Source organism: Terrapene carolina, unplaced genomic scaffold (genome assembly GCF_002925995.2).
Source record: "Terrapene carolina triunguis isolate 2854851 unplaced genomic scaffold, T_m_triunguis-2.0 Scaffold34029, whole genome shotgun sequence".
NCBI lineage: Eukaryota > Metazoa > Chordata > Testudines > Emydidae > Terrapene > Terrapene triunguis.
The window spans coordinates 1,799,116-1,824,770 of NW_020698380.1; the positions used below are offsets into that span (position 1 = coordinate 1,799,116).

General features: G+C 40.8%; 1 protein-coding gene across 1 annotated transcript in view; it reads left to right on the top strand.

The window, feature by feature from the left end:
* Nucleotides 1-23,216, top strand: part of LOC113405173 (CUB domain-containing protein 1) — a 46,770-nt gene extending 23,554 nt beyond the window's left edge. The window contains exons 3-9 of the mRNA XM_026646109.1: nt 1,650-2,006; nt 3,594-3,962; nt 14,502-14,729; nt 15,660-16,040; nt 16,801-17,166; nt 21,156-21,240; nt 22,435-23,216. Coding sequence (XP_026501894.1) covers nt 1,650-2,006; nt 3,594-3,962; nt 14,502-14,729; nt 15,660-16,040; nt 16,801-17,166; nt 21,156-21,240; nt 22,435-22,897 — 2,249 coding nt within the window. The 3' untranslated portion in view covers nt 22,898-23,216. The remainder of the gene's footprint in view (nt 1-1,649; nt 2,007-3,593; nt 3,963-14,501; nt 14,730-15,659; nt 16,041-16,800; nt 17,167-21,155; nt 21,241-22,434) is intronic.
* Nucleotides 23,217-25,655: the final 2,439 nt, after the last annotated feature.

A 25,655-nucleotide genomic window follows, 5' to 3' on the forward strand; every position in this document is an offset into this window, starting at 1 on the left:
TTTTTTTTTTTTTTTTTTTTGCTTGGGGCGGCAGAAATGCTGGAGCGGGCCCTGCCCCAGCGCCTTATCTGGCTTCATTGTCCTCCCTGCTTTTCTCTCACTAGCTCCCAGTCCCAGTCTGCCCTCCCACACCAGCTCAGTCTCTTTGCTCAGCCATTCATCCCCCAGTCCCCATTTCTCTCCTCCCCCACTCCCTCCAGTCCCAATCTCACCAGACCCCTAGTCCCAATATACTCCTTTCACACCCCTCTGCATTCAAACAAGAGACAGTGAATGTTTCCAGCCAACGGGTCATGGAGAGCACAATGCCCAGCCCCACCCTGATCTGGAGCAATTACTTCAGAGAAAGTCCTTCTGTGGCCTGGTGGTCCTGGGCTGGCACAAGCTCATTTATTCTGTGAAGAGGGTGTGTGCACAGTCCGTCAACACTAGGAGTTGTGAGGGGTTGGAGCATACTCAGTGAGGACAGAATCTTTATGGACTGTAGCTTTTAAGATCTAGCAAGTCTCTACCAAGCATGCCCAAACTACAGTTATTCAAAGCCTTATAATTTGGTCAAATTTGGGTAGATTTTCATGGGAGGGCAGAAGGCACAGCTCTGACAGAAAGGCCACTCCCTTGCCAAACTTCAAGTTGCTGGTCTAAAGCATGGGGGTACTAGAGGATTTCAAAAAAAAGTTCGCCAGATTTTTTTAACATGGGGGGAAAAACAACATATTTTGCCCTTTGGTCTTAGAAACGGCTGAACCATTTTGGCTGAAATTTTCCAGAAAAATTCAGTCCGAGACAGACATCTGCCATGGAAAATTTCAGCCTATATGGTTAAAGATTGGTAAAGTTTTGTAAACAGCTGAAAATAGGGTATTAGTTTAAGGTTGTCTTATATAATAATGATGTTACTAGCCTTACCTATAATTATCCAGTTCGTGACAAAATAAACAAGGGGCAGGATTGATGTGGAAGCTGTAAGTTGGCATTTCCTGACTACCATGCAATTGAAATATTGTAACCAACCACTGCAGGATGTCCCTGAGTGCTCTGGTACACCAGTCCCTTCTGGATGCCTGGTAGCGCACTCTGTGCAGCACGATTTCAGAGGCAAGTCTTGTAGGTGCTTCAAACACTCAAGCAGTGTTGCCAACTCTTATGATTGTGTCAAGAGTCTTGCTATATTTGATGTTTTTCTTAAATGCCCCAGTTCCTGAAGTCACGAATCTCAGCTTTCATTTAAAAAGAGCATTTTTTGCCCTCATGGATGTGGAGGAAAGATTGAAAACATGAACTATAAAGTCTCAAAAGAACCCAAAATGTAGTTGTTTTTCAAAATCTGACTTAAAAGATAATGAATCTCATTATTATGGGGGGCCTGACTTATGGTTTTTGAACACCCAAGGTTGTCAATACTGTTCCAGCTTTCTCAAGAGGCCTGCAGGGAAGTGTACAGTGCATGTAATTTCATGTCTTAAAACTGTTTGCTTTGATTTGCTAGCTGTTAAAACAGTGAGGGTATGTTGCACACTGTAATTTAAGTGGTGGTGGGGATTTAGGTATGATTTAATAGAAAAATCTGAACACAGTGGGGGGAGGAAAACAGCAAGTTCCTCAACTGTTCATGGTTTGTGCACCTGTTTTGTGTGTGTCTGTTTTAGATTGTATGTCAGGCCCGTGCCCCTTTGGAGATGTTCATCTTCAGCCATCCACACTGCCTCGCCTTAACAGGACCTACATCTGGGATGTGAAAGCCAATAAGAAGGTTGGACTTGAACTGAAATTTTCTACACCATGGTTAAGGCAGATTGGGCCCACAGACACTTGTCCAGATTTAATCACTTACAGTATCAGCAGCTGTATTGACACTACCAGAGTCAGCATTGGAACCTTCTGCAGAAATGGCTCAGTGTCTCGGGTCAAGGTGCAGGGGGGAGTTGTCATGGCTTTACAGCTCCCATGGAATTCAGATCTCACCACCTCTGGCTTTAACATAGCAAACAGATCTTCCATAAAAAGTAGGTACAGTATACTATTTACTTATTTATTTGCAGTTATAATTAGCTCCTGTAGCTTGCAAAAGGTTTTTTTAATCTTTGTACTTGGTTAACTTGAAACAGGAAAAAAATCACAAAACTAAAAATCACAGGCAATATAGGTCTAATCATTAGTACTTTCCTATTTTCTCTACCTCCTCACACCTTAGTCCCATCTTATTAAAATCAACTGAAATATTTCCAGTACTCAGTCATGTTCCTTGCTTCAGAGATCCTTGCTATCAACTTTTAGTTTTGTAATTACTCTAATTTACTTACTTCCCTCTCCCTTCTTGTAGTTATCCTATTTTTAAAAAAGGTTTTTAGATTGTCCTCTTACATTTCATAATTATTAGGTGAACTGATTGAACTAAAAATCATGAAAGTGATGTTTCTATTTGTGAATCAAACAGTACTATCCAAACTCTTCTTAAATTGAGACTTTATAGGATTTTAAAAACAAACCAAAAGTATTTGCAAAACAGTAAAAACATATGAATAACAAAATGATGAGAATGGATGAAGACTGCTATTGAGTCTATTTTAACAGCTTCTTTCTTCATAACTTGCTGAACTCCTCAGGCTTACATTGCAGTTTAGGAAACTGGAAGAAGGATGCCTGGAAGGTACATCAGCCTGCCTGCTCATGTTTGCATATGCATAATAGTCTGTTTCAGCCCATTCCGTAATGTGAAACTTGCACAATTGGATTTTTCATCTGTAAGAGCCATGGCAAAGGATGGAGCCCTCAGTGCCTTGCTCAAACAAATACCTTTTGGTTGTGAGACGTTCCCACCTTTTACCTGAATGCCTCAGTCAGCATTAGTTGTGGTTGGAAACTGCTTCAGACACACAACATAGGTGCATCTACACAGGCAAAAATCAGATATGTAATTCATCACCAGTGCAGTACCACTAGTTTTAGCTGTTGAGTAGACAGGGTGTTGTCCTCCTTGCTGCTGCTGGTCAGCAATGAGTCCTGAATATATTAGTAGTTCTCCTGCATTTTGCTTTCTGCACTGACGCCTGCTTAGTCAGGGAGTTAGTTTTTAATTCACATGTCAGGCATGTTACAAGGCTGTCTATGGCCGGGATTCAGCTACCGCCTTACATATTTGAGACTTTTGCCTTGTGTACTCTTTCTAGAGCTCTTAAATCCTTGGACTCAAACCACTACACTTAAGTTCTCCAGTGATTTGAATGTCCTTTCACTTGTGATATTGTACATGAAATTCAGAGGGGCAGTGTAAGTAAACACAATTATACAAGTCACACACATTCTCCTGTGGAGCCAAGCTGAAAGTTGGATCCTTCACTCATGTGGTAGACAGGCCTGTGGTTTTGGAGCTGAACTCTAAGCCAACAACAAGAGCAGATTCTTTACTTTCTCTGTGAATCGACATCACCAACTCCAATATATGCACTCCGTTTTCTTCTATTTAGCCTATTGCTGAGATGTATATTAAAGGCTTTTTTATTTGAAAGTACTGTTTGTCCATTGCTATTGTACTGTACTGTGCATGTGAATATGTATCTTCTTTAATGGCACCTTATTTTTTTCTGTAATAGGGTTGTGTATTATTGAATCTACTTTTAAAGGAGAGACGTCAGCAACCCTAATGTCTGCCAACTACCCACTGGGATTCCCAGAAGATGAGCTCATGACATGGCAGTTTGTTGTTCCTTCTAACCTTAGATCCAGTGTCATCTTCCGCAACTATAGCCTTTCCAACTGTGAAAGGAAAGAGGAAAGGGTGGAGTATTACTTACCTGCATTGTACAGTAGCCCTGAGGTTTTGAAACTGAGTGACAAACAACCTGCCAATATTCCTGGCAATTTCAACTTGTCCCTGCAGGGCTGCGATCATGATGATCAGAACCCTGGGATCCTCAGTCTGCTTTTTCAGATTGTAGTTCAACATCCTCAAAATGAAGAGAGTAAGTAGCCACTTGTCCATTATTCCCTCTTTATGCTGATTATTTCATTTTCTCAATTCTTTTGTTAATGTAAACTGGGCAAAAAGATCACATGAAAGGCTTCCTGCTTTTGTTTATAAACATTGGGGTTGAGCTACACACAGAGTGATTTTTGGTAGAGAATACTATTTCTGACTGGCTGCTGTTGGAATCTTTGAACTTTGGACGCAACATGAGTTTAAGCAAGCAGGTTGCTAAGCAACATTGAGAGGTCTGTGGTACTGCTTTGGATGCCAGGGGGGTTTCATTACAGCAAGGTTAACCATATTCCCTAATCTGCAAGGAGGGGTAAAAGGTACTACAAATTTACACTGCATTTTTTAAAACAAAAGCAAATTAAGACCCCCCACTTCTGTTTCAACATGTTCTGTGTTAGATTTCAGTTACTCAATACATGTTTCTTTTAAATTGTCTGTAATGTCATATCTTGCATTCTGTACACAGTAACTACGCCGGAGGCAGCTTTTCAGTAATCAGTACATCCCCTCTCTTGGGACCTGATTCAGTTCTCACTGAAGTCAGTGGAAAGACTCCCGTTTGCTTAACTGAACTGGTTAGTCCTGCAATGTGTTTCAGTATAGAAATCAAGGCCCTTTTTAGACATAGTCGTGCAATTTTATTTTCCTTTATTTGACTCAAACACTTTCATAACTTGCTGCAGGGTTGGAAAGCCAAACACAGCAGCGCTGTGCTAGTACATGAGAGCCAGAGACTGGAGTTCACTACAGCATAAACCGACCAGTTTAACTGATCAAGCTCAATAAAATGAAATCCAATGGCAAGAGCGTTGAAAGTAAATTGGATATTAAAAATTATTTCACTTTTAATCCTAGATGTGGTATTAGTAATATAAATAAGGACTTTTTTACTAGTCTGTGCAAGTCCTTGTACAGTGCCCATTACCATGATATCTGAGAACCTTCCAGTAGGGTAATAAGCAAGATTACTTTTATCTGGATGTTGTCCCTTTACTAGTAGGACTATGTGAATGTGCAGGGCATTCTCCTATATCATGCCATTTGTCACTCAGACTAGGTTATCCAGGTCATTTTGTATCTTCTAATCTCCAACTGTGATTGGAATAACACATACATCAACTGTTAGCATCTAAAACAGAATAAGTTGTTTGACCAACTGTTGCTAAAATCTATGGGGTTGTGGCCCATACTACTGGATATTAAACAGACTATCCTTAATGGTTTTAGTGGTCAATATAAAGAACTCCATTTAAAACACTGATTGAAATTTCCTATCACAGAGGAGCACATGGCCTTTTTCACAGTGAATGATTTTAGAGGGAAACCTGTCCTTGTCTGCAAAGCACAAGAAACTTTAACAACTTTGCAGAAATCTTTGCTCTTTTGGGGAAGAAGTGGAATCAGTTTCTGAAACTCAAACACTTGAAGAGATCAGCTGTGATTTTCAAAAGTACTCCGTGTTGGCTAAATTCTGCTTTCAATGGAATCCTTGAATTCAGTGGAAGCCCTGTTAGGCCAATATGAAGTGCTTTTAAAAATCTAAATCCTGTTTTTATTGCACTGTATGCCTACTAATCTAAACTTACCTCACTAGAAAAAGAGTCCGCTTTGTATGTGTACTTATTTACAGAGAATATGTTCCGATAACGTTAAAGGTGTAACTTAAAAAAAACCAAAAAACTGTGCTGTCCATACAACGTATAGGATTAAAATCCAACATTTTGGAGACTACTATAATATTCAGACAATATAATGAATTGTGTTAAAGATAATAAGATAATTCCTTTTTTTTTTTTTTTTTAATTTGTCTGATGCTTCATATTCTTTGCATGGAATTTAAATGTTCTTTTCTTGTTTTATTGTGACTATAATTTGTTTCTGAAAGTACCAGAGACATTAAGGGTCAGAGACTCTTAGATTAGGTGTGTTGACTGCTTTCTAGAGTACATTTACAGGGATTTTGTGGTTCTATCTATTTATGAGTAAACAAATGAATGCAAGATCTGTAGCTAACAAGGCTTATCAACATCCATGATTTCAGAATAGAGGAGGTGCCCTGACTGGATGATGATGATGGGGGTGGGGAGAGAGGGTGTATGTGTTTGAATTTGTTTTATTCTATTTGTCTCTAGATGGTTGCTGGCTCAATATTAGCCAAGGAAGAGTTTGAGAGATGGTATAACCATTCTGTTGTCATCTGACTTTGTACAAAGGACCTTTTCCCACTCCACACTTGTATCCAACAGTGTGCCCTCTTGTGAGTCCCAAATTAGGGTTATCACAGAAAATGTGATGGGGATATGGGGTGCCCCATTCTACCTCACAGTTCCTCTTGGTATAGACCAACTTCTTGTCTATCATGTTAGTCAGCACACCTTGTCCTTGCTATATCAACATTGATGATTACTGTTCTGATCATTCCCTCTGGGGCACCTGGCATTGGCTGCTGTCGGAAGCCAGGATACTGGGCTAGATGGACCTTTGGTCTGACCCAATATGGCCATTCTTATGCACTTATGTAGATGACTGTTGGTTTAGTTTAGGATCTCATGGTCTCCATGATAAGAATAGTACTGACCTGTTGGTTTGTGTCTCAATCTATAGAGGTGGGCAAATTCTGGTTCTCCGAGTCCCAATTCAAAGGCATATTGGAGGGAACTGTTGTTGTCCTGGCATTATTGCCTACTTCAGACAGAGGCCAGGTACATCATGGTGGTGTACATACTTCATTGGCCTATTTAATTTCAGAATTCTGTGAGGTAGAACACAGAGAGTGGGCCATTCTGTCAGGGCTTGTAGGACATCATAACTATCTCTTATACTTGACTATCAATAGGTCTCCTAAATTTCCTCTCCCTTTATGCCATCCTCATGGGTCATTTTGTTATGATCTACGTCTTTCAAAGCATGTGGGGAAGCAGTTACCGCACGAATGGTGTGGAAACTGCATTTGGAGTCTGACTGATTATAATAGAGAATTTCTGGAAGAGCCATGCAATAGGGAAGGCTAAGAAAACATTCATGTTCTCCACCATCCATGAGGTTGTGGTGATTGTCCTCATTCAACACGTGGTTGGTGATGTACAGAATATAGCTCATACAATAAGATAAAATCCCTGCTTTGAGGAACAGATCAGTGGAACTGTTACCGGTAGCAAGCAAGTTAGCTAATGTGAGATGCCTTCTACTTAAAAATAGGGCCCATGTTTATTCACTGTGAAGAATTTTCCAACTACTTTATGGATAAGACTAATTGATTGGATATGATTTGCCTCCATGATAGGGCATACCTGTAGGTAGCGCAAACAACATTTTTTGAGTGAGTTTATTATGGAGGTATTTTGGGGCTTGGACCGCTGCAGTTTATAACCTCCAAAAAGGATCCATGTCTCTTTCTTGCTTTTTTAAAGAAAGCATGAAGTTTAGGGACCATTATTGGGAGAGATCAGTAGCTCCGTAAGTAGTTGGTGCTAAGATTACTCAAGAGAGAAATTTTCATCCTTGCTAAAGAGCCCATTGTTTGTTGGTGGTGATTTTTCCAATTACATCCCTGTCTCTAACTTTCTGGTATGGGGGTGGTATCAAAAAGGTGGTGGGAAAGGTGTGGAGGTCTCTGATTTCCTTAAATTTTGGCAATATGGATTTCAGCCAGGATATCATATGGTTACTGTACTGGTCTTGTTTGGCTGATCTTACCTTTGTCCATTGCTAGGAGGCGTAGATGCTGATTCTTTTAATTCTATCAGCAGCCTTGAATCAGACGGGCCTCCCATAGAGGTTGTGTTGACTCATCTGTGAATCTTGATTGAGGTGAATAGAGGTGTGCTTGAATGGCTTGAACCTTTAGGAAGATGCCCAGGGTAACTATGGGTAGTTTTGCCAGCTCTATAGCGCAGAGGCGCCGACTTTCTAATGAGCCGCGGGGGAAGGGGGGGAGTTTGGTGTGCTTGACCCCTGCTCCGTCCCCACCCATTCCTTGCCCCAAGGCTCCACACCCACCCCACCTCTTCCTACCCCTGCCCTGCCCCTGAGTGCATCCTGCCCTTGCTCTGCTCCCTCCCCCTCCCAGTGCCTCCGGTACGCCACAGAATGGCTGATCGTGGCGGGCAGGAGGCAGTGATTGGTGGGGCTGCTGGTGGATGTTCAGCACCTATGCTCTAGTGCAGGGTTCTTGTAGAATTCTTTTGTCACCCAGACTGCTCTGTGTACCGGGAGCTGCTGTAGGAGACAGTGAAGTGTATTGGCTGTAGTGCTGTCAGCATGTTGATGACGCTCCCTTGTTTTTTGTTTTGTTTTTTAAACTAGATCCAGGTTGTAGAGGACCTCTGAGTACATGATACCTTGCCAAAATAGGGGCATGATTGAGAGCAAGATGACATGAAGCTCAATCCAGGTGTTATATTAACTGGTCAGAGGAAGCCACTTGGAAATCTAGACATATAGATACCTATATATGTAGGAATGTCCTTTTTTTTTTTTTTTTTTTTTAAACAGAGCTAAATTACTCTTAACCTACAGTAACTTCAAAATCACAGGTTAATGTAAGTTGATACTTCTGGGTAAAGTGCAGCCCTGTGGAACCACTTGATAGAGGAAATGACTTATAATACTGTTGCCTGTATTAAAAATAATAATCCTGTAACTGGAGGCTAGATGGTGCAAGTAATAATGAGCTATAAAGTTATTTATCTGTAGGTGGTCTGGCTTCAGCTCCTGTTGGCAGAGAGAAAAAAATAGTTGTCTGGCTAAAATGAGTTGGTGAGTTAAGAACAAATGCTAGTGGATAGAAGTCCACTTTGCAAAACCATCACTGCAGCTGCTGCTAATTTTAGCAGGCCATCTCCGCAGGGAACAAAGCTGAAATGGATTCACCCTAGAGGTGATCCATCTAGGCAGGGCCGGCTCCAGGCACCAGCTTGTCAAGCAGGTGCTTGGGGCGGCCACTCCGGAGAGGAGCGGTAGGTCCAGCTATTCGGCGGCAATTTGGTGGACGGTCCCTCACTCCAGCTCGGAACGAAGGACCTCCCGCCAAATTGCCGCCGCAGATCGCGATTGTGATCGGGGTTTTTTTTTTTTTGTTTTTTTTTTGTTTTTGTTGTTGGCTGCTTGGGGCGGCCAAAACCCTGGAGCCGGCCCTGCATCTAGGTAGTGTGATAGGGTCAGGCCAGATGGCTACAAGAGAGTGGTCGAAGGTAGATACATTAGCTCCAGGTTAAGCAGGTCCCTTTTCCCTGGGTAAGATAACAGGGACTATTCCAGAACACTCAGGAACTTTCTAGAACTAATTAAGGCAGGCAGGCTAATTAGGACACCTGTAGCCAATTGGGAAGTTATTAGAATTAATTAAGGCTAATCAGGACACCTGGTATAAAAAGGCTCTCACTCTAGTTAGTGAGGTGTGTGTAAGGAGCTGGGAGTGAGAGGACGTGCTGCTGGAGGACTGAGGAGTACAAGTGTTAACAGACATCAGGAGGAAGGTCCTGTGATGAGGACATAGAAGGTGTTTGGAGGAGGCCATGGGGAAGTAGCCCAGGGAATTGTAGCTGTCGTGTAGCTGTTCCAGAAGGCACTCTAGACAGCTGCAGTCCACAGGGCCCTGGGCTGGAACCCAGGGTAGAGGGCGGGCCCGGGTTCCCCCCAAAACCGCCCAACTCCTGATCAGACACAGGAAGATCTCTGAGGCTAGCAAAATCCGCCAATAAGCACAGGACCCACCAAGGTAGAGGAGGAACTTTATCACAGTAGTGATTGTGACACATCAGCAGTGCCCCTTTTTGGTTCCTGGGGTATGATTTAACCTTTAATCTGTCTCCATTCGTGAGCAGCAAATTCCTCAAATCCTCAGAGGAAGTTCATGTTTGACAAAGCATGTTTGCTTATATTCAGTGTACAATGTGTCTTGAAACCCTAATTGAGTAAAAGCATTATTCAGTTAATCCATCTTTTATATTTTGGACAGTAACGTGGAACTTTAATGCATTATGTCCTGCAGACCAGATGTTAACCTAAAAATCCTTGCTGGCTCTTGTATTTTATAAAATGCAAATAATCTCCTGGGTTTAAATAAGAACAGTGGTTTCTCTGGGGATTTTTGTGGATTTCATGCGTAGTTTTATATAATTTTTTCTTTCAAAGGCTCCAGATACCTCTTACGCATCGGATCTATTGAAACTGTGTTGATTTTTTTTGTCTCTGTAATGAGAAACTAATTAGAACCACATTTAACTTCCAGATTAAAAAGAAAATTGATATCTGCATGTTCTAAAGGCATCCCAAACACTTGGACAAGTTTTACTCCTGTCTGCAATGCTTACAGTGGGGTGCCAGGGAAACATATGTAGCTGTTCTCAATTAGAAACAAATATCGTATCTGTGCTACAACATACAGCTGATCCAAATCATGGAGGAAGCATGACCTGGTGGTTAGGGCACTGGACTGGGAGTTGAGACCTGGATTCTCTTCCTGTTGAGCCATTGAGTTACTGTGTGACCTTGGGCGTGTCTCTTTCTTTGTGCCTCAGTTTCCCATATATACAATGGGGATAATGCTGCTCACCCACCTTTTGTAATGGCCCCACTTTTATGCACAATGACTCAAATTTTCAGATTTTGCCTACACAATGTTGAGCACCTAAGTAAGCTGCCTGATTAAGTACTAAATGCTCACAGCCGCCTTATGTGGGTCTTGTGGTTGTGCAGTGCCTCTGAAAATACAGGCCTCTCAGTCCATACTTGATGTAGGTGCTCAGCTCGTATATGCACATCCTCAATGCCTGCGTCACCGCCACTTATCCTTCTGGTTGAGGACCACCTTTGGAGTCTGTCAATGGTACCACTCAATTGGCCAGAGGAGTTGCTTAACCACAGTGCTTCTATCCCTTGAGAGGAGTTTAATTGATTGCTTTACTGCTAAACCAGTCTAGTAGCTCATACCTTAAGGGAGCAGAACCTTACAAGCTTTCTGTGACTGAATAATAGCTTTTCAAAAATTAGACTGAATTGAACAGAAAGTAGTTGCTGCCTGTCAGGGCAAATGCAGCAAAAAGCCACATTTAATAGAATTCTCTTCCCCTTTGATTTCCATTTAGAAAACATTGTGTGGGACCTCACAAACTGAGGCTCTTATCTTGCAGTTAATGGAAGAGGCCCAAAAATAGGTGCAATAAGACTAAGTAGTCCCAGTCCTCTTCGGTTAGTCACACCTCCCTAGCTCTATCTATCATTTACCATATATCATGACACTTCCTGAGCAGTGGGAAAAAGCCTTTCTTTACTCCCGCTGGAGGCACACACAGACACATCCCTAGAGCATTCAGATGATTGGCATTCTGAAAAGGAACAGTGTTCTCTGGGTTTAAAAACAAGCACAAGTCTCTTACAAAAAGCCTATAGTCCCTGTGTGTGCCATAGACCTGCAAAGACAAATGGCCTGGAATCCTACCTACTGAGAGACTGCTTAACTCCCAATGCCACAGTAACACAGCTACAGCCAGCAGAGGTGTTTGAGCAGGATTGGGCTCTTTATAAAAGAGAGGGGGGCTATTGGCAGGGCATTCTCTGCGAGGGCCCAGGGACTCTGGAGCTTGCTCCCCACCCCCCAGAATAGCCCATATTTGATGACCAGGCATTCTACAGAAATCTTGTGTGTGATAGGGTTTTCGGTGAAGGATAAAGGTCTGTTGTGGGGGCTGACAGACAATTTTTCTGGATTATTTTTTTTTCATGTTTGCTGTCTGAGGCAGATTGTTAAATACCAACTTTTAATTATTTAAGGCTGCTAGTTGGTGTCGTCAATATATTTGTATTTATTGCAGCTGGCTGTGAATTTTCCAGTGAAACAGTTTTCTGTCAGAAAATGATTCTACAGAATCGAAATGTTCTATGTGAACATGTCAATTCCATCCGCACTTTTGATGGAAACCAGGCAGGCTGTCCAGCTTACAGGCTCCCCAGCTAGCCAGCTGCCTGCTTGGAGGACTCCCCCTGTTCTCTGCCTGGAGTTTTCTTTTGAAAAACTCTATTTCGGTTCTCTCAAAAGAGAATTTTCTAAAACTTCTGTTCCATAGAAAAATTGACATTTCCAACTCTTTTCTGATTCAGAACGAAAAGACTTCAAAAATACCAATTTTTTCATGGAATGGAAATTCCAATGCTCGCAGAGCTCTAATATTGATAGTGCTCAGTGGTTATTGTAAATTAAATTATAGTTGGTTGCTCACAGCTTTGTACATGTGTGCATTTTAAATGTCCGATCTAAAGAAATAAGTATTGAGAGGCCCTCTTTTAAACTATATGATCTCAATAAACTTTAACTATTTTGCAAATTTACCATATTTGGCCATTTCCCCTTCTCTTTGGACTTTGTTGGCCGAGCTTGATTCCGAATAGACTCTGGGCAACCAGACAACTTTTGTTCAGCTAAGCTTTGTACAGCTAAGCTGAAGAAACTTAAATTGTCTGATATGCTTGTAAATGGGGGGTGAAGACAACCTTGCAATCGATGTAAATCTGAGAAATGAGAACTCTTCCATTTAAATCACTAGTGTGTGACCAGTAGAGCTGGTCAAAAAATGTAGAAAACCTTTAGCAAACTGTTTTTGCAAAAGTTTCATTTCAATTTTTCAAAATTTCAAAACAATCATCAGTTCTAATGGCCATTAGTTCTCGGTTGTGGCTCAGCATGAGCAGTACTTTTTGACCCATCTCTCTGTCCTTCTCTGGGACCCCTTTCAGGTGACAGGCCTAGTACCTGCACTCCTCTCAGGGTGGAATCCCATGATTCGCCCAATTTTCTGCCTGGCTTTTGAGACTACAGCACCACTGTTTGCCAACCATGTTTCCTGGCAGGTCCAGCTGGTTTTGGTTCCTGCAAAAAAACTCTCTTCAGAAGCTGTGATCAGTATGAAAAAGCAATGACTCCAATTAGCTTCTTGAAAACAAAGTACTATTTATCCACAGGAACATAGCATTCAGAGAAAAGGGCTAAAACAACAAAAGGCCTACATGCAATTCCCTTAATTTAGGGAGGCCCCACTTAGCCTAAATTCACCATCCACCATTCCTCCACTTCTGAGGATCAGGGTTCCATCTGCATTCCTGCCGATCCTGCCTCTCTCAGCTTTTGGACTGAGGCTTTCTTTTAAGCTCTCCCAAACCATTTCATTTTCCCCATTTGGATTCCCATCTCCCCTGGCCCAGTTACCAGCTGCCATGTTGATCAGAGGGGGTAAAACTTCAAAGGAATTGACACCTGTATTGTTTAAGTACAGGTGATTGGCTATCTGGACCCATTGACTTTGATTCCTGCAATAATGCAAAACCACCTGGCTGACTTAATCCCTAGTTATCCTTTAACAAGCAGCATCTTAACCATCAAACAGAGGGTCACATAGTACTCAGAAAAAAATGTACCACTATCTCCCGAGTTCTTCATTCTCAATTTTGTTTTTTAAGGTTTAAAATAAAAACAAACAAACCCAAAATGTAAACATCACAGAAAAGTACTTTAGTCCTTTGTGAAAGTAACATCAGAACAGTATTGCTGTAGTTTATGGTATGTAATATAGAGAAATGAAATTAATGAGCTACATAGTACCAGTACTCCATACTTACTCAGCAAGTTTCATCCACAGATCTCAACCACTTTACATGGGTAAGAAAGTATTATCTCCATTTTACAGGTGGGGAAACTGAGACACAGAAAGGTGACTTTACTTGCTCAAGGTCACACAACAAGTCTGACAGAGCTGGCAATAGGACCCAGAACTTCTGACTCAGTCTGATGCCCAATCCACTGGTCTTTTATGACCATTGTATAGCACATACTGTGAATACTATAGTTGTGACCTAAAGAATTTTCTATAGCAAGCTCCTTATATTCTTGCATGGCCTTTTCAGAAGGGACTAGCATACATGAGATTATGTGGGGGCGGAGGGGGGGGATTTGGCAAATAATAAATTTGCTAAAAATACACTTTGGAGGGGCATCAAAGCTATTCACAAATTCATATCAAAGTCAGCTGAAAGTTTCATCCAAAAAGAAAAATCTTTTGGAAATATTGAAACATTTGACACTTTCAGAATGAACCATATTGATATTTCCAAAATGAAATGTTTCAAAACGACATTTCTTTTCTGTGGGTCGAACACTTTTTTTGTGTGTGTTTTGTGTTTCGGTGACTGAAACTGGAAAGATCCAGTTTCGTTTCAAAATGATCTGATTTTTTTTCCCCAGATCCGAAACTAAATATCAGCTGTTTACTCAGCTCTACATATGATCCTTCTGAAGCTGGAAAAGATAGGAAGTGGAACTGGACTTTGTTATAACAGGCTAATCCAGAAGAACAGTTATTTGTATTAATTCAATAGTGTAAAAAGTAAATAATGCTTTCCTAGCTAATGTAAAGATAAGTCCAACATCTGATTTTTGGAGAAGAGAGGAATCGGATGAGGTTCCAGTTCACCACATTTATTTAATTGCTGTGTTGATCGAATTCTTTTTTTTTTTTTCCCCCCATTTCAGATGTAACATACTTGATTGACTTACGCAGAGAGAGGGACATAAGTATAACCATACAGCCAAAATCACCACACAGTGGGCATCCGTTGCCGTTTGAGCCAGAATGTTTGATCTGTAAAGATCCTAGAACCTGTGAACGTAATGTAACTTTAACATCAGGCACCATGTACGGGATTTTCTTCCTGTGTTATGATTTGGAGCATCTGAGCATCACAGCTGAAAAAACCATAGGTATGACAAGAGCCTTGTATTTTGTTACCTACAGAAGGGTTCTACATGTTCTCATTTCCGCAGTATTCTACTGAAGGTTCAGGCTTGTAAATCCTGTCTTTCATTTGTGTTTAAGTGTGGTTTGGCTTGCAGACAGGCGCTGAACAAATAGGTGGTTGGTACAGTAAGTCAGTAAATAAACCAGTTTGTGTTTAAGATGTAGGGATTTGGTAACAGAAAAGAACAGCATAGCTAGTTTCTGGAAAAATTCAATCCTAGCACATGGAAGACAAGCAAGTGAGAGGGAAGCTTCTTGCTTAGCACTGGAACCTGTCTTAGGACAGAGCTGTAGCAAAGCTCTCCTTCAAACATGGGGCAGGTGGCATCCATGCTTCTTATACCAGATGTCTACACAATTCTATGGAAAATCCCATGAAGTGTGTAGACAAATGGTGAAGGGAAGACAATATCCTGTGTGCTGACCAAGTGCCATCAGGCAAACTCTGTGCATTTGTATTTCTTGGTTTCCCTTAATACCCTGTAACAGTCAGGAGAAACACTCATTTTATTAATGGTTACTATGGAAAATATAGTGGGGAAAGGTGACCAGGGCTGCCCAGAGGATTCAGGGGGCCTGGGGCAAAGCAATTTCGGGGGCCCCTTCCATAAAAAAAGTTGCAATACTATAGAATACTATATTCTCGTGGGGGGCCCCTGCCGGGCCTGGGGCAAATTGCCCCACTTGCCCCCCCCCCCCGGGCGGCCCTGAAGGTGACTATATGGATGTACTCTATAGTGCATCCCCACAGGACCAGAGCTAATGGGGAATGTCTTTCAGCACATATATCCCCAATACCAGACCTAACCACTCTAGCACATAGTAAAACCTCATTTTAATAGCTCTGCTCAATGTGAAAAGTATAGCTATAATCTGTGTCTCTGTGACTGCAGCCTGTTGGGATCTCAGATACTGCCAAAAGAAGATCTATGACCTCACTGTGCCCAGGGCTATTTCCCAGCTCCCAGTTCGGCTGGATAAGTTTACTTGGAAGCTGTTGGCTCCAGAAGAGATCAATGTGGAAATAATTTCTCCGTCCTTGAAGCTACAACAACACATCCAAGAGCAGAGGTGCAATAAAAGTTACAGCTACAGCATTGTCAGCACCGCCAAGGGAAAGGAGTTATACCTTGGTATATTCTGTCCTGGTGGATCCATTGAAAAGATTCAGATGAGAGACAATATCACCATATCCCTAAAAACATTTGGCAGAGGATTTCTCAATGATTCTCTTAATCAGGATCTGAAAATGTCTTTTGTGCCATTTATTAAAGGTAAGTTGGAGGTCTGTTCCCTCACTCCATTCCCCAACTCCTTCAATATATCCATTAACAAATAACCATTGTACATCTGATAATAAAATAACAGAAGTTAAATTTCTTAGCATCCAATTCCAATGTCATTACTTGAGCAAAGCTTCCTTTGAATCAATGGGGAGTTTTGCCTCTGTAAGGAGGGAATAAAAACTTCAGACTTGGGGTACGTCCAGACTACCCGCTGTATCGGCGGGTAGCGATCGATTTATCAGGGATTGATATATTGCGTCTCGTTAAGACACGATATATCGATCCCCGAATGTGCTCCCCGTCGACTCTGGAACTCCACTGGAGTGAGTGGCGGTAGCGGAGTCGACGGGGGAGCCGCGGCCGTCGATCCCGCGCCTTGAGGACGGGAGGTAAGTCGGAATAAGATATGTCAACTTCAGCTACGGTATTCCCATAGCTGAAGTTGCGTATCTTACATCGACACCCCCCTCTCCCTCCACCAATGTAGACCAGGCCTTGGAGTTGTGGGTGGGTAGTTATGAGGGAAATCCTGCAGGTAAACCATGTTATAACTGTGTTACACAAAAATGGTTATAAGTGACATGTGTTACTACTAATGAGATACTGTGATTTTTCTGTGTGACTCCCTAGTCACCATTGTAAGTGATGCATGTTTTATTTTAGAAAAGAGTGGCTAAGTAATGTATTTAAAGAGAAAGCCAAGAGCATTGGCAATACTATGTATACAATCTCTCTTCCCATACTACAGAAGAATGTATCTTCACTGTGACCCCAGACCCAAAAGCTCAAGTTTACCTACAGACCCCTAACTGGTTCGAGGGTTTGCCTCCTTATGTCTCCGTGTCCTGGAACATCACAGTCCCCAGTAAGCAAGTTGCTCGCTTAGCATTCTTGAAGGAGCGGATGGACATTACTTGTGAAACAGGGCGTGCCTATGTCAACATAAAGGAACAGAAACCAAAGGCTGAAGAAACTGTGCGCCGTGAAGATGAGCTGCTTCCTGAGCCCCTGCATATGTATCACCACTTCTGGGTAAACATCTCTAACTGTAACCCCGTGAATAAGAAACAGCTGAGCCTGCAGTTCTGGGTGACATTTGTCTCACAAAAGACAGGTGAGTTGTCACTGTCTTTCTGTACTGAGGGAGGATAATGATCTGCAGTATGGATGCTCTGGTGTTTTCTGTACACAGATGTGGATGTACTAGTAGACTATTTGCTTCATCAATTTGTTGTACAGAGAGATGCTTCTCAGCAGCTTTACAAAACTGCAGCTTTTTCTACATTTTGTAGAATACAGCATCAGATGCCTAAACTCTGTCAGGATCCTCTCTTTTTTTGGATGTATTGTCTTAGGAAACAATCAAAAGAAGTAGAAAGTGTTAAAATGCTGAAGAGATTGAAGTAGCAGAATTGTGAGATATGATTCTGAATTTAGTTGAAACAGAGAATGTAAAACTTGATGTATAAATTCCAAGATATTTAAGGACCAATCTGTATTTCAGACACCATATTCAAGAACATTTAGGTGTATGTATGTGTGTGTGTATATATATATATATATAATTAGATGTTTTCAATTGCATTATCAGTCTTGTTTTTCAGTTTCCTCTTTGGTATATTTAGCTCAAAAGTAAGTAAGGGAAGGATGTTCTCTTCTTAATTGAAGATGGACAAAAGAGCTGCAGCCTCCTGTGGGATTAGACTCCAAGTCTGAACATTGGTATTTGGATGTGCTAATTTCAATAGGGCTGCACACAGATCGTCACTATCGGACCTAAGAGATCAGGGCCTAGAGCAAATAATCCACTGTACAGTCATAAAAAATTTTCAAATAAAATTAAGGACAATACCTAGAATCAGTTCCCTGAGTCTTGGAGCTTTTTATTAAGTCAGTCTTTGCTACCTAAGTTTGGTAATCATTTTAAGCATTGGGAGAAGTCTGAAATAATCCTGAAGTCACCGTGTGTATTTAATAACTGAAAAGCAAAACAACGCACATGTTTAAGATTGGCAAACAACCCACAGAGTGACACATGGGTAAGGACTTCTTAAAATCTTTGTATCCTTTCCTCCAACTGCCTTTCCTCTTTGTAGGATGGCTAGTTAGGCACAAATCCAGCAATCTGATCTGGTCAGGACTAATGGATCCTTACAGTCACATGGATCTGATTGCAGAAGTGGGGCCTTAATCTGTACGTTACTTGGTATAGAAACTTATCTTGTGTGTCTGTAAAAGACCTGGCATGCTTTGGCACTGTGTAAATAATGAAGGTACATATTAAATGCACATTGTGTCTCTGTCTGTCTCTGCTTTTTAACAAGCATCGATGAGAAAATGTGGCACAGATTTTTTTTCTGGAATGGCTACTAATATTACTCCTAATTAATATTAATCATAAAATCCCTGCACTTTGAAATACCCGAACTTCAAAAATCTTTGAGAGCCATAAACATGTACTTTAGAAGATTTTTTTCCCCCCAGACATCAGTAATTGTCTACATCTAGTGTTTTGTTCTTATTGCCCTAATTCTCCCCAGTCCATCCACATAGATTAAAATTTGCTTATGAATTTGGAAAACCTTCCTTGCTCTAGAAACAAAGTATGTTATTGACTTCTGTCTCTGATATTTCGTACAATGAATATCATTAGCACTTATGTAGTACTTTTAATCTTCAAATCACTTTACTGACATTAACTAATCGTTGCAATGGTGCTATGAGGTAAATAATAACTATTTAATTACTCTAATTTTTAAGGATGGGGAAACTCAGGCAGAGACTGGGTGTTTTGCCCAAAGCTGCAGAAGGAATCTTTCAGCTAGGATTAGAACTCAGGAGATCCTGGTGCCCTGCCCTCTCCTCAGACTAGACCACACTTTTTTCTGATTAGTATTATTCTTTGAAATCAGAATATCATCATCAACATAATATACTGTGCTCCCCAATTTCAAAGCTCTGCTGCAAACTCTGGTATCTATCATGTATGGGTAAGCACCAGTGGTAGCAAATTTGAGAGTCATATCCATCTACCTATATTGTTGTACACAGTAGTGCCATACATCTACCAGAGGGGTGTGTGTGTGTGTGTGTGTGTGTGTGTGGACGTGGACTCAGGAACTAATTGCTAGGAAAATAGGTTTGTAAAGGAGGATCTTTCTAAATGAAAGACACACAATGTACTGTAAAAATACTACTCTCTCCGCTGGAAATGAGGCCTGCAGTATGTAATAAATCTTTGATTACTCATGTTTGGGAGTTCACATAAGTAAGAACTTCTTGGATGAGTAAAATTGTATGATTAGGTCACTTACAGCGCTGCAGCTGTAGCACATAGTGAAGACGCTACCTACACTGACGGGAGGGCTTCTCCCGTTGGTGTAGGTACTTCACCTCCCCGAGAGGCGATAATTATACCAACCTAACTCCCGATGTAGACAGGGCTATGTCAACGTAGCACTTCTCCTTTTGACATAGCTCTGTCTACATTGAGAATTAGGTTGGTATAACTGCATTGCTCAGGGGTGTGGATTTTCCACATCTCTGAGCGACAATTCTATTGACATATGTTGGTAATGTATACCAAACCTAGGTCTGTGACCTTGGGAATTAAAATGTCACTTGATCTTTGTGTGCCTTCTGGGTATGTTTATTTAAAAAAACAACACCTTAAATATCATGTAGAAAAACAAATGTAGTGGGGTTTTTTAAGCTACTCTCCACATTAATGAACAGTCAGTGGTCTATACTGAAAGGTAGGTTTATAGAGAGACTCACTTAAGAGTCTGGGACTTATTTTCAGAGTGTACAATAGTTAAAGCATTACCTCTGATTGTATACCCATATAAAGACAAAATTAAATCCTGCTATCATATGGTCTGCTTGACAAGTGTCAATTCTGTGGTTGCTGATAAAAAGTCACCATTGAATTTTCAGTCATCTGGCAAACTGAGATCAATAATGACTCTTCCTGTGCACCTCCAGATAGTGCATATTGTGTGGTTCAAAGGCACGTTCTCCGTCACACTCGCTTCTAAGGCTATGTCTACACTGGCAATTGAACAACAAAACCTTTGTCTTTCAGAGGTGTTAAACCTCCCACCCCCAGCCCCACCCCACCAAAAGACAAAAGTTTTGCCGCGACAAGTGCCAGTGTGAACAGGGCATTGTCGGCAGGAGAACCGACAAACCGCATCTACGCTGCGTGACTTTTAGCAGCATAGCTGTGGCAACACAGCCATGTTGCTAAAAGTTGTGTAGTATAGACCTAGCCTAAGAAGTGCCTCTCCGCTGAGATTCATTCAATGTCAGAACTAAGATTAGGATTTGGGAGTTCCTTGCTCCAACTCATGTGTCCAATCTACAAGAACATCCTGCCTGTCAGGATAAAATTTAGTGCACCTTATTCTTCAGCTCCAAAGCCCCAGTCATGCAAAACCCTTATTTCTGCAAGTAGTCCCATTCAGCTCAATGGCAGTACTTGCATTCATAGCTGTGCATGTGCATACAGATTTGAGGCCTAGAGCAAGAGTTGGCAATGCAGATTAGAACAGATTACATCACCTTCTAATGAACCTCTAATTCTTTTCCTCTTTAGTTCACACTTCGTTGCCTGTAAACTTAGTTCTTTTAAATGTGTTTTTTCTTTTTTAAACTTTTACTGAATTAAAACAAAAAGAAAACTTCTATAGCTCCATTTCTATAAACTCCTGCACCCTGGGTACATTGACCTGCTTGATTGATTGATTGATTTTTGTGAGGCTTTCATTTATGGCACCTTAAAGATTTGTTGGGTGGCTTTTTGTTTTTGTTTTGTACATCTTTAAATAGGTTGAAGGAGAGTTAATGAAATGATCCTGTTATTTCACTCCTTTGCTGTTGGATCCTTTTTCCTTCCTCTTCACACTTGTGTTTAATCAGTCAATCAGATGTAAGTAAGTGTAGAAGCAAAAGAACTGGCTGATTCTCTGCGCAGACCTGGTATGTTAAGCAGCAATGATGCAAGTCAAGTATGGCAGCTAGATTTCAATAGGTTAACTGTGGTTGCATATTGTTGAATGACTTTATTTCTCTTCCTTGTATCTATTTTTTTTTTTTATATAGATCTGTCAGTGATAATTGCTGTGGTAGTTGGTGTGGCTGGAGCGCTGTCAATTATCGGAATCATCATATGCTGCACTAGGAAGAAGTATGTTCATTACTCAAGATGCGGATTCAGGCAGATTAAGAAGCAATTTTGCCAGGGGGTACCATTCCTCTTATTTAACATATTGGATAGGTGGCCCTTGAAGGGTCTGGAGTGTGCAGTGAAAGGTGTAGGATAGAGAGGCCCAACGGGTTGCAGCTAAAAAGCTTAAGACTCTTGCAACAATATTGTAGATCACTTTACTAATGCACTTTGCACTAGCATAGACTTCTGGCGTTTGTTTGAATGTATTAAGGTATATATCACCTGAACTTCAATAAAGGTTTCCAAGTTAATTTGGCTGCTTTCCCTGAAAGAGCTGTACAGTCACTATTCAGACAAGTAAAAAGAACAGGAGTACTTGTGGCACCTTAGAGACTAACAAATTTATTAGAGCATAAGCTTTCGTGGGCTACAACCCACTTCTTCGGATGCATAACTGTCCCCCTCCCTTTACCGGTCGATATCTCATAAAACAAGTCAGTCAGTTTATGTATCAATGCGTTGCGCAGCATTCAGTCAGGAGCAGATTTGATTTCCTAATTCTGGGTGATTTAAGGAAGTCACATTACGATGAGTCAGTAATGTTTCTCATGGTTATAGGTAGCTACTGTCTACAGACGATACAAACTGAAAACCTCTTTAGTACATATTTGCAAGAGAGTGGGATAGAAAAAGGCCAAAATCAATCAGATCCATCCAGCTTCTAGCCCTAGAAGATTCTCTCTTGGTTTTCATGGCCTGGGAGGAGTAGTTTTAATTAAATTTGAGCCCTGAAAGAAGGAACCCAAGCCTGCAAATACTCATAACTTTACTCAGATGAAGCCAATGAGGCTACTTGTGCACATTAAGTGTTTGCAGGATTTGGGTCCTCATTTGTAAACTGTAATGAAGATGTTCTAGGTGGTAACTAGAGCTCTGCAAAATCATCTCCCTTGAAACAAGCTAGAAAATTGTAGGACTTTTCACTAGCTTGGGTGTAAAAAGTTGGGGCACTTGGTCTAACTGTAAACTCCTTTACTACTTGAGAACAAGCTCTGCTGCCCTGCAGAGAAAATACTTGAGGCATAGGCTTGATGGAAATATAATTAAATATAAAATATAAAAATAAGTGGATGTTGCCTTACAGAGTTTAAATACACAAGTAACATGTGGATTTACAGTGGTTCTCACTTGTTAATTTTCATTTTATAACAGGAAGAAGGAAAGCCAGAATCCTGGAGTGGGTACATACAATGCCAACATCAATACCCATATGCCTGGAAGACAGGGCTTATTCAAAAAGAGGAGGCAGGACAATGACTCCCATGTCTATGCAGTCATTGATGATGCCATGGTCTATGGAGATTTGCTGAAGGAATCCAATGGATCAGTCAATCCAGAGGTAGATGTGTACCGGCCTTTTGATGGGCCTGTGGGTGACACACCACCTACTCCACCTCCCATCTCTTTCAAGAGAACCACTAAAATATCAAACTCTGAGGAACTCCCATTCTGCCCAGAGAGGGACAGTGAGCCATACACTTTTGCACATCACAAACCAGAGGAGACCAGGAGCAACGGAGACACAAGTGTGAACAGTACTGGAGATGTGGGCATGTCCTTGTTGGAAAGTAAGGAACAAGAAGGTTTGGTGGAAGAACTTATGCCAAAGGAATGACTTTGGTTTGGAAATGAGGGTGACACTGTGAAGAAAAGTGCTCTCATGTGCTGTAGAAAAATCAGAAGAGGAGATTTATATTTTTAAGCATGCATAGACATGGGTTGTTTTTAACCTCAACTGCTGATGTTTTCAAATTTTAGAATGAACCTTTAGGAAACCTATCAACAGTTCAGTTACCATCCATGAATGCAAGTACTTCTCTTTTGGAAATGGAAGCAAAGGTATGCTTCCACTTTTATCATAAGGCCAGAGGGGAAATGGATTTTTAAAAGCTCAGGAACAGAACAGAACTGGGAGAATATTTGCTCAACAATTTCTCTCTTCCAAATAATTCCTCGTCCTCCTGAAGATTGCTGGGTGTTGACTGAAGATGTATCCCCCACCACTGACTCAAGGCAGCTCTGAAATCTATGGAATGTTCTTACTAGAAGCTGGATTTCTTCCCTAAAGTCAGAGCATAGGAAGCCGTATTGTATTCCAGTTCTTCTCCCTGCATCTCCTAGTTTAGCAGCAAGCATAATACTCTTGTGTATTTGTTTTTAAAAATTATCATTTTTGAGAGCTTAAAAAAACTTGCACTCCCGCTCTGATGTCTGTAGAGTTCAGGTCTGTCTTATTCCACTGTGCTTTCTTGTTCCAGTAACGACAGAAGGTGTTCTAAAGAAATAATAATGGCATCCCATCTGCTACTAATACTTTGCACTTGACCTGCAAGAGAGATTTGTTTATTGAAGGAAGACAAATATTGAAGTGGAAAAATGTGTTCCACTTCCAACATGCAATTACTCTGTCAGACTCATGTGCAAAATGTATGAATTAATCTGCAAAGCAGGCCTCAGTATTTATTACAGTTTTAGTGTTGGATTTACAACAGTGCCTAAATGATGCAGGAGCACAAGTCTTGTGGGTATTTCCACAGAAATGGTCAGAGGCCTAGCCACTTGTGTGTACGAGTGCCTGATTTATGTATATGCACAATCACTATGATTACACGCTTTTGCATATGGAACTAGAGCTGACTACTTGGAGATCTGGCTCTGCTTGTCACACTATGAACGATCTCTTGCATAACAATATTTGAAGGGCAACATAACTTAGAAGAAACTATATGAGTTATGCACAGTAACTGGAGACTTCAAGCGACTGTAACCGTCTATGGCTGAAATCCTGGCCCATTTGAAGTTAATGGGGATTTTTCCGTTGACATCAACAGGGCAAGGATTTTCACTTTCTGTGCTAAATATTTTATCATAACTAAACACGAACAATACATTCTCCTTGAATCAATATCAGTTTCATACTTACGTTGCATCTGAAGCAGTTTCATCATAGAATTTCTGTTAGCATATTGTGAGATCCCTGTCATCTGAGACTTTTAATTGTGTTTTAGGGAGATTAAGTGGTTATGTGTTGCACTTGAGTGGAGACGTGTATTCTTGTATCCATCTCCTCTTTGTTGTTGGGATCACATATGTCAAGGTATAGTAGAACATTTAAATGCCATGTGAGAACTTAAGTTATGCTATTCTGCCTTGATTCCTGCAATAACTATAGTTATTTTTCTCAGGCAAATAACTTCCACAATATATTTTTCTTGGGGCAATAAAATTCTGTCTCCAGCTGGTCCATGTTACTTAATTTCCATCTCTTTGGGGAAAGGGCTGGGGGGCTCTGTAGAAGTAAACCCTGTTATCCATCTGTGTTAATCTTTGCAATTTATTAGGCAAGAGCCTTTAGTTCTTACTCTGGCTAACAAGCTACAAAGCATATGACATAAGCCAAACTTTCTCTATTGCCATGTCTTGATTTTGAGGGAAGAATGTGACTGTCGATTTATCCAACTCTTCTGGTGGCTGTATGGTTTTTATTAGATATAGTTTAACTTTTTGGTTGGTATGAAATCAAAGTTACAATGTGTTTATCATGTTTTGCAATTCTCTCTTTGCCAAGTTTGGACTTCGCTGCATTAAGTACAGGAATTGTAACATTGGCCACAGTTTCCTTTTTGTTAGGAAAAATTGCAGTTTAAAAAAATATTACAATAAATAGAACTAAACTGTGAGCACAAACTGGAGTTGTTACGAGGGCAATTTCATCCCTTTTATATTTCTTCTTTCTTTTGTAAATTGGGTTTTGAAGTAGCTAGAATGGCGCTAAATGAGAGCCTCAGAATCTTTTCTCTTGAGCAAGCTGGAATGATCACTTGGGCAGGTCAGAACAGTACCTCTGCAGCTCTGCTACCTTATGGCATTAGCTCTATTCATATGAACCACACAGGAGTGATCAAGGAAATCTGGTAGGGATTTGACATTTTAGTGTATGCCAATACTGTACTTAAGTTACATGAAACCAATAGTTCTCCTGTAAGATGATTTCTGGGGGATGAGTTTACTTTCCCAGGGAGAGGGGAGGAAGAATTCTATCAACTAGCATATAAAGATTCAATCCTGCAGACCTTATGCTGGCAAAACTCCCATTGACTTTAATGACGGTCTTGTCTATTCAAGGAATGCCAGATCACCCTTGTGTATTTTTTGTATCTTACAGCTTATAGTAAAGAGAATCCCAGGCAATAAGAATGTATTTCTGTAGAACAAAGTTTACCATGATAATAACTTATTCACTGAATGTATATATCTATTTTGTTTTACAGCTGTGGTGGTATACTGTTAATTTCCTTTTTTAAGAAAGAAATGTGTTTTAGATATGTATTTTCATATTTTAGGTGTTTCTTTTGTAAAATGTTTGTATGCAA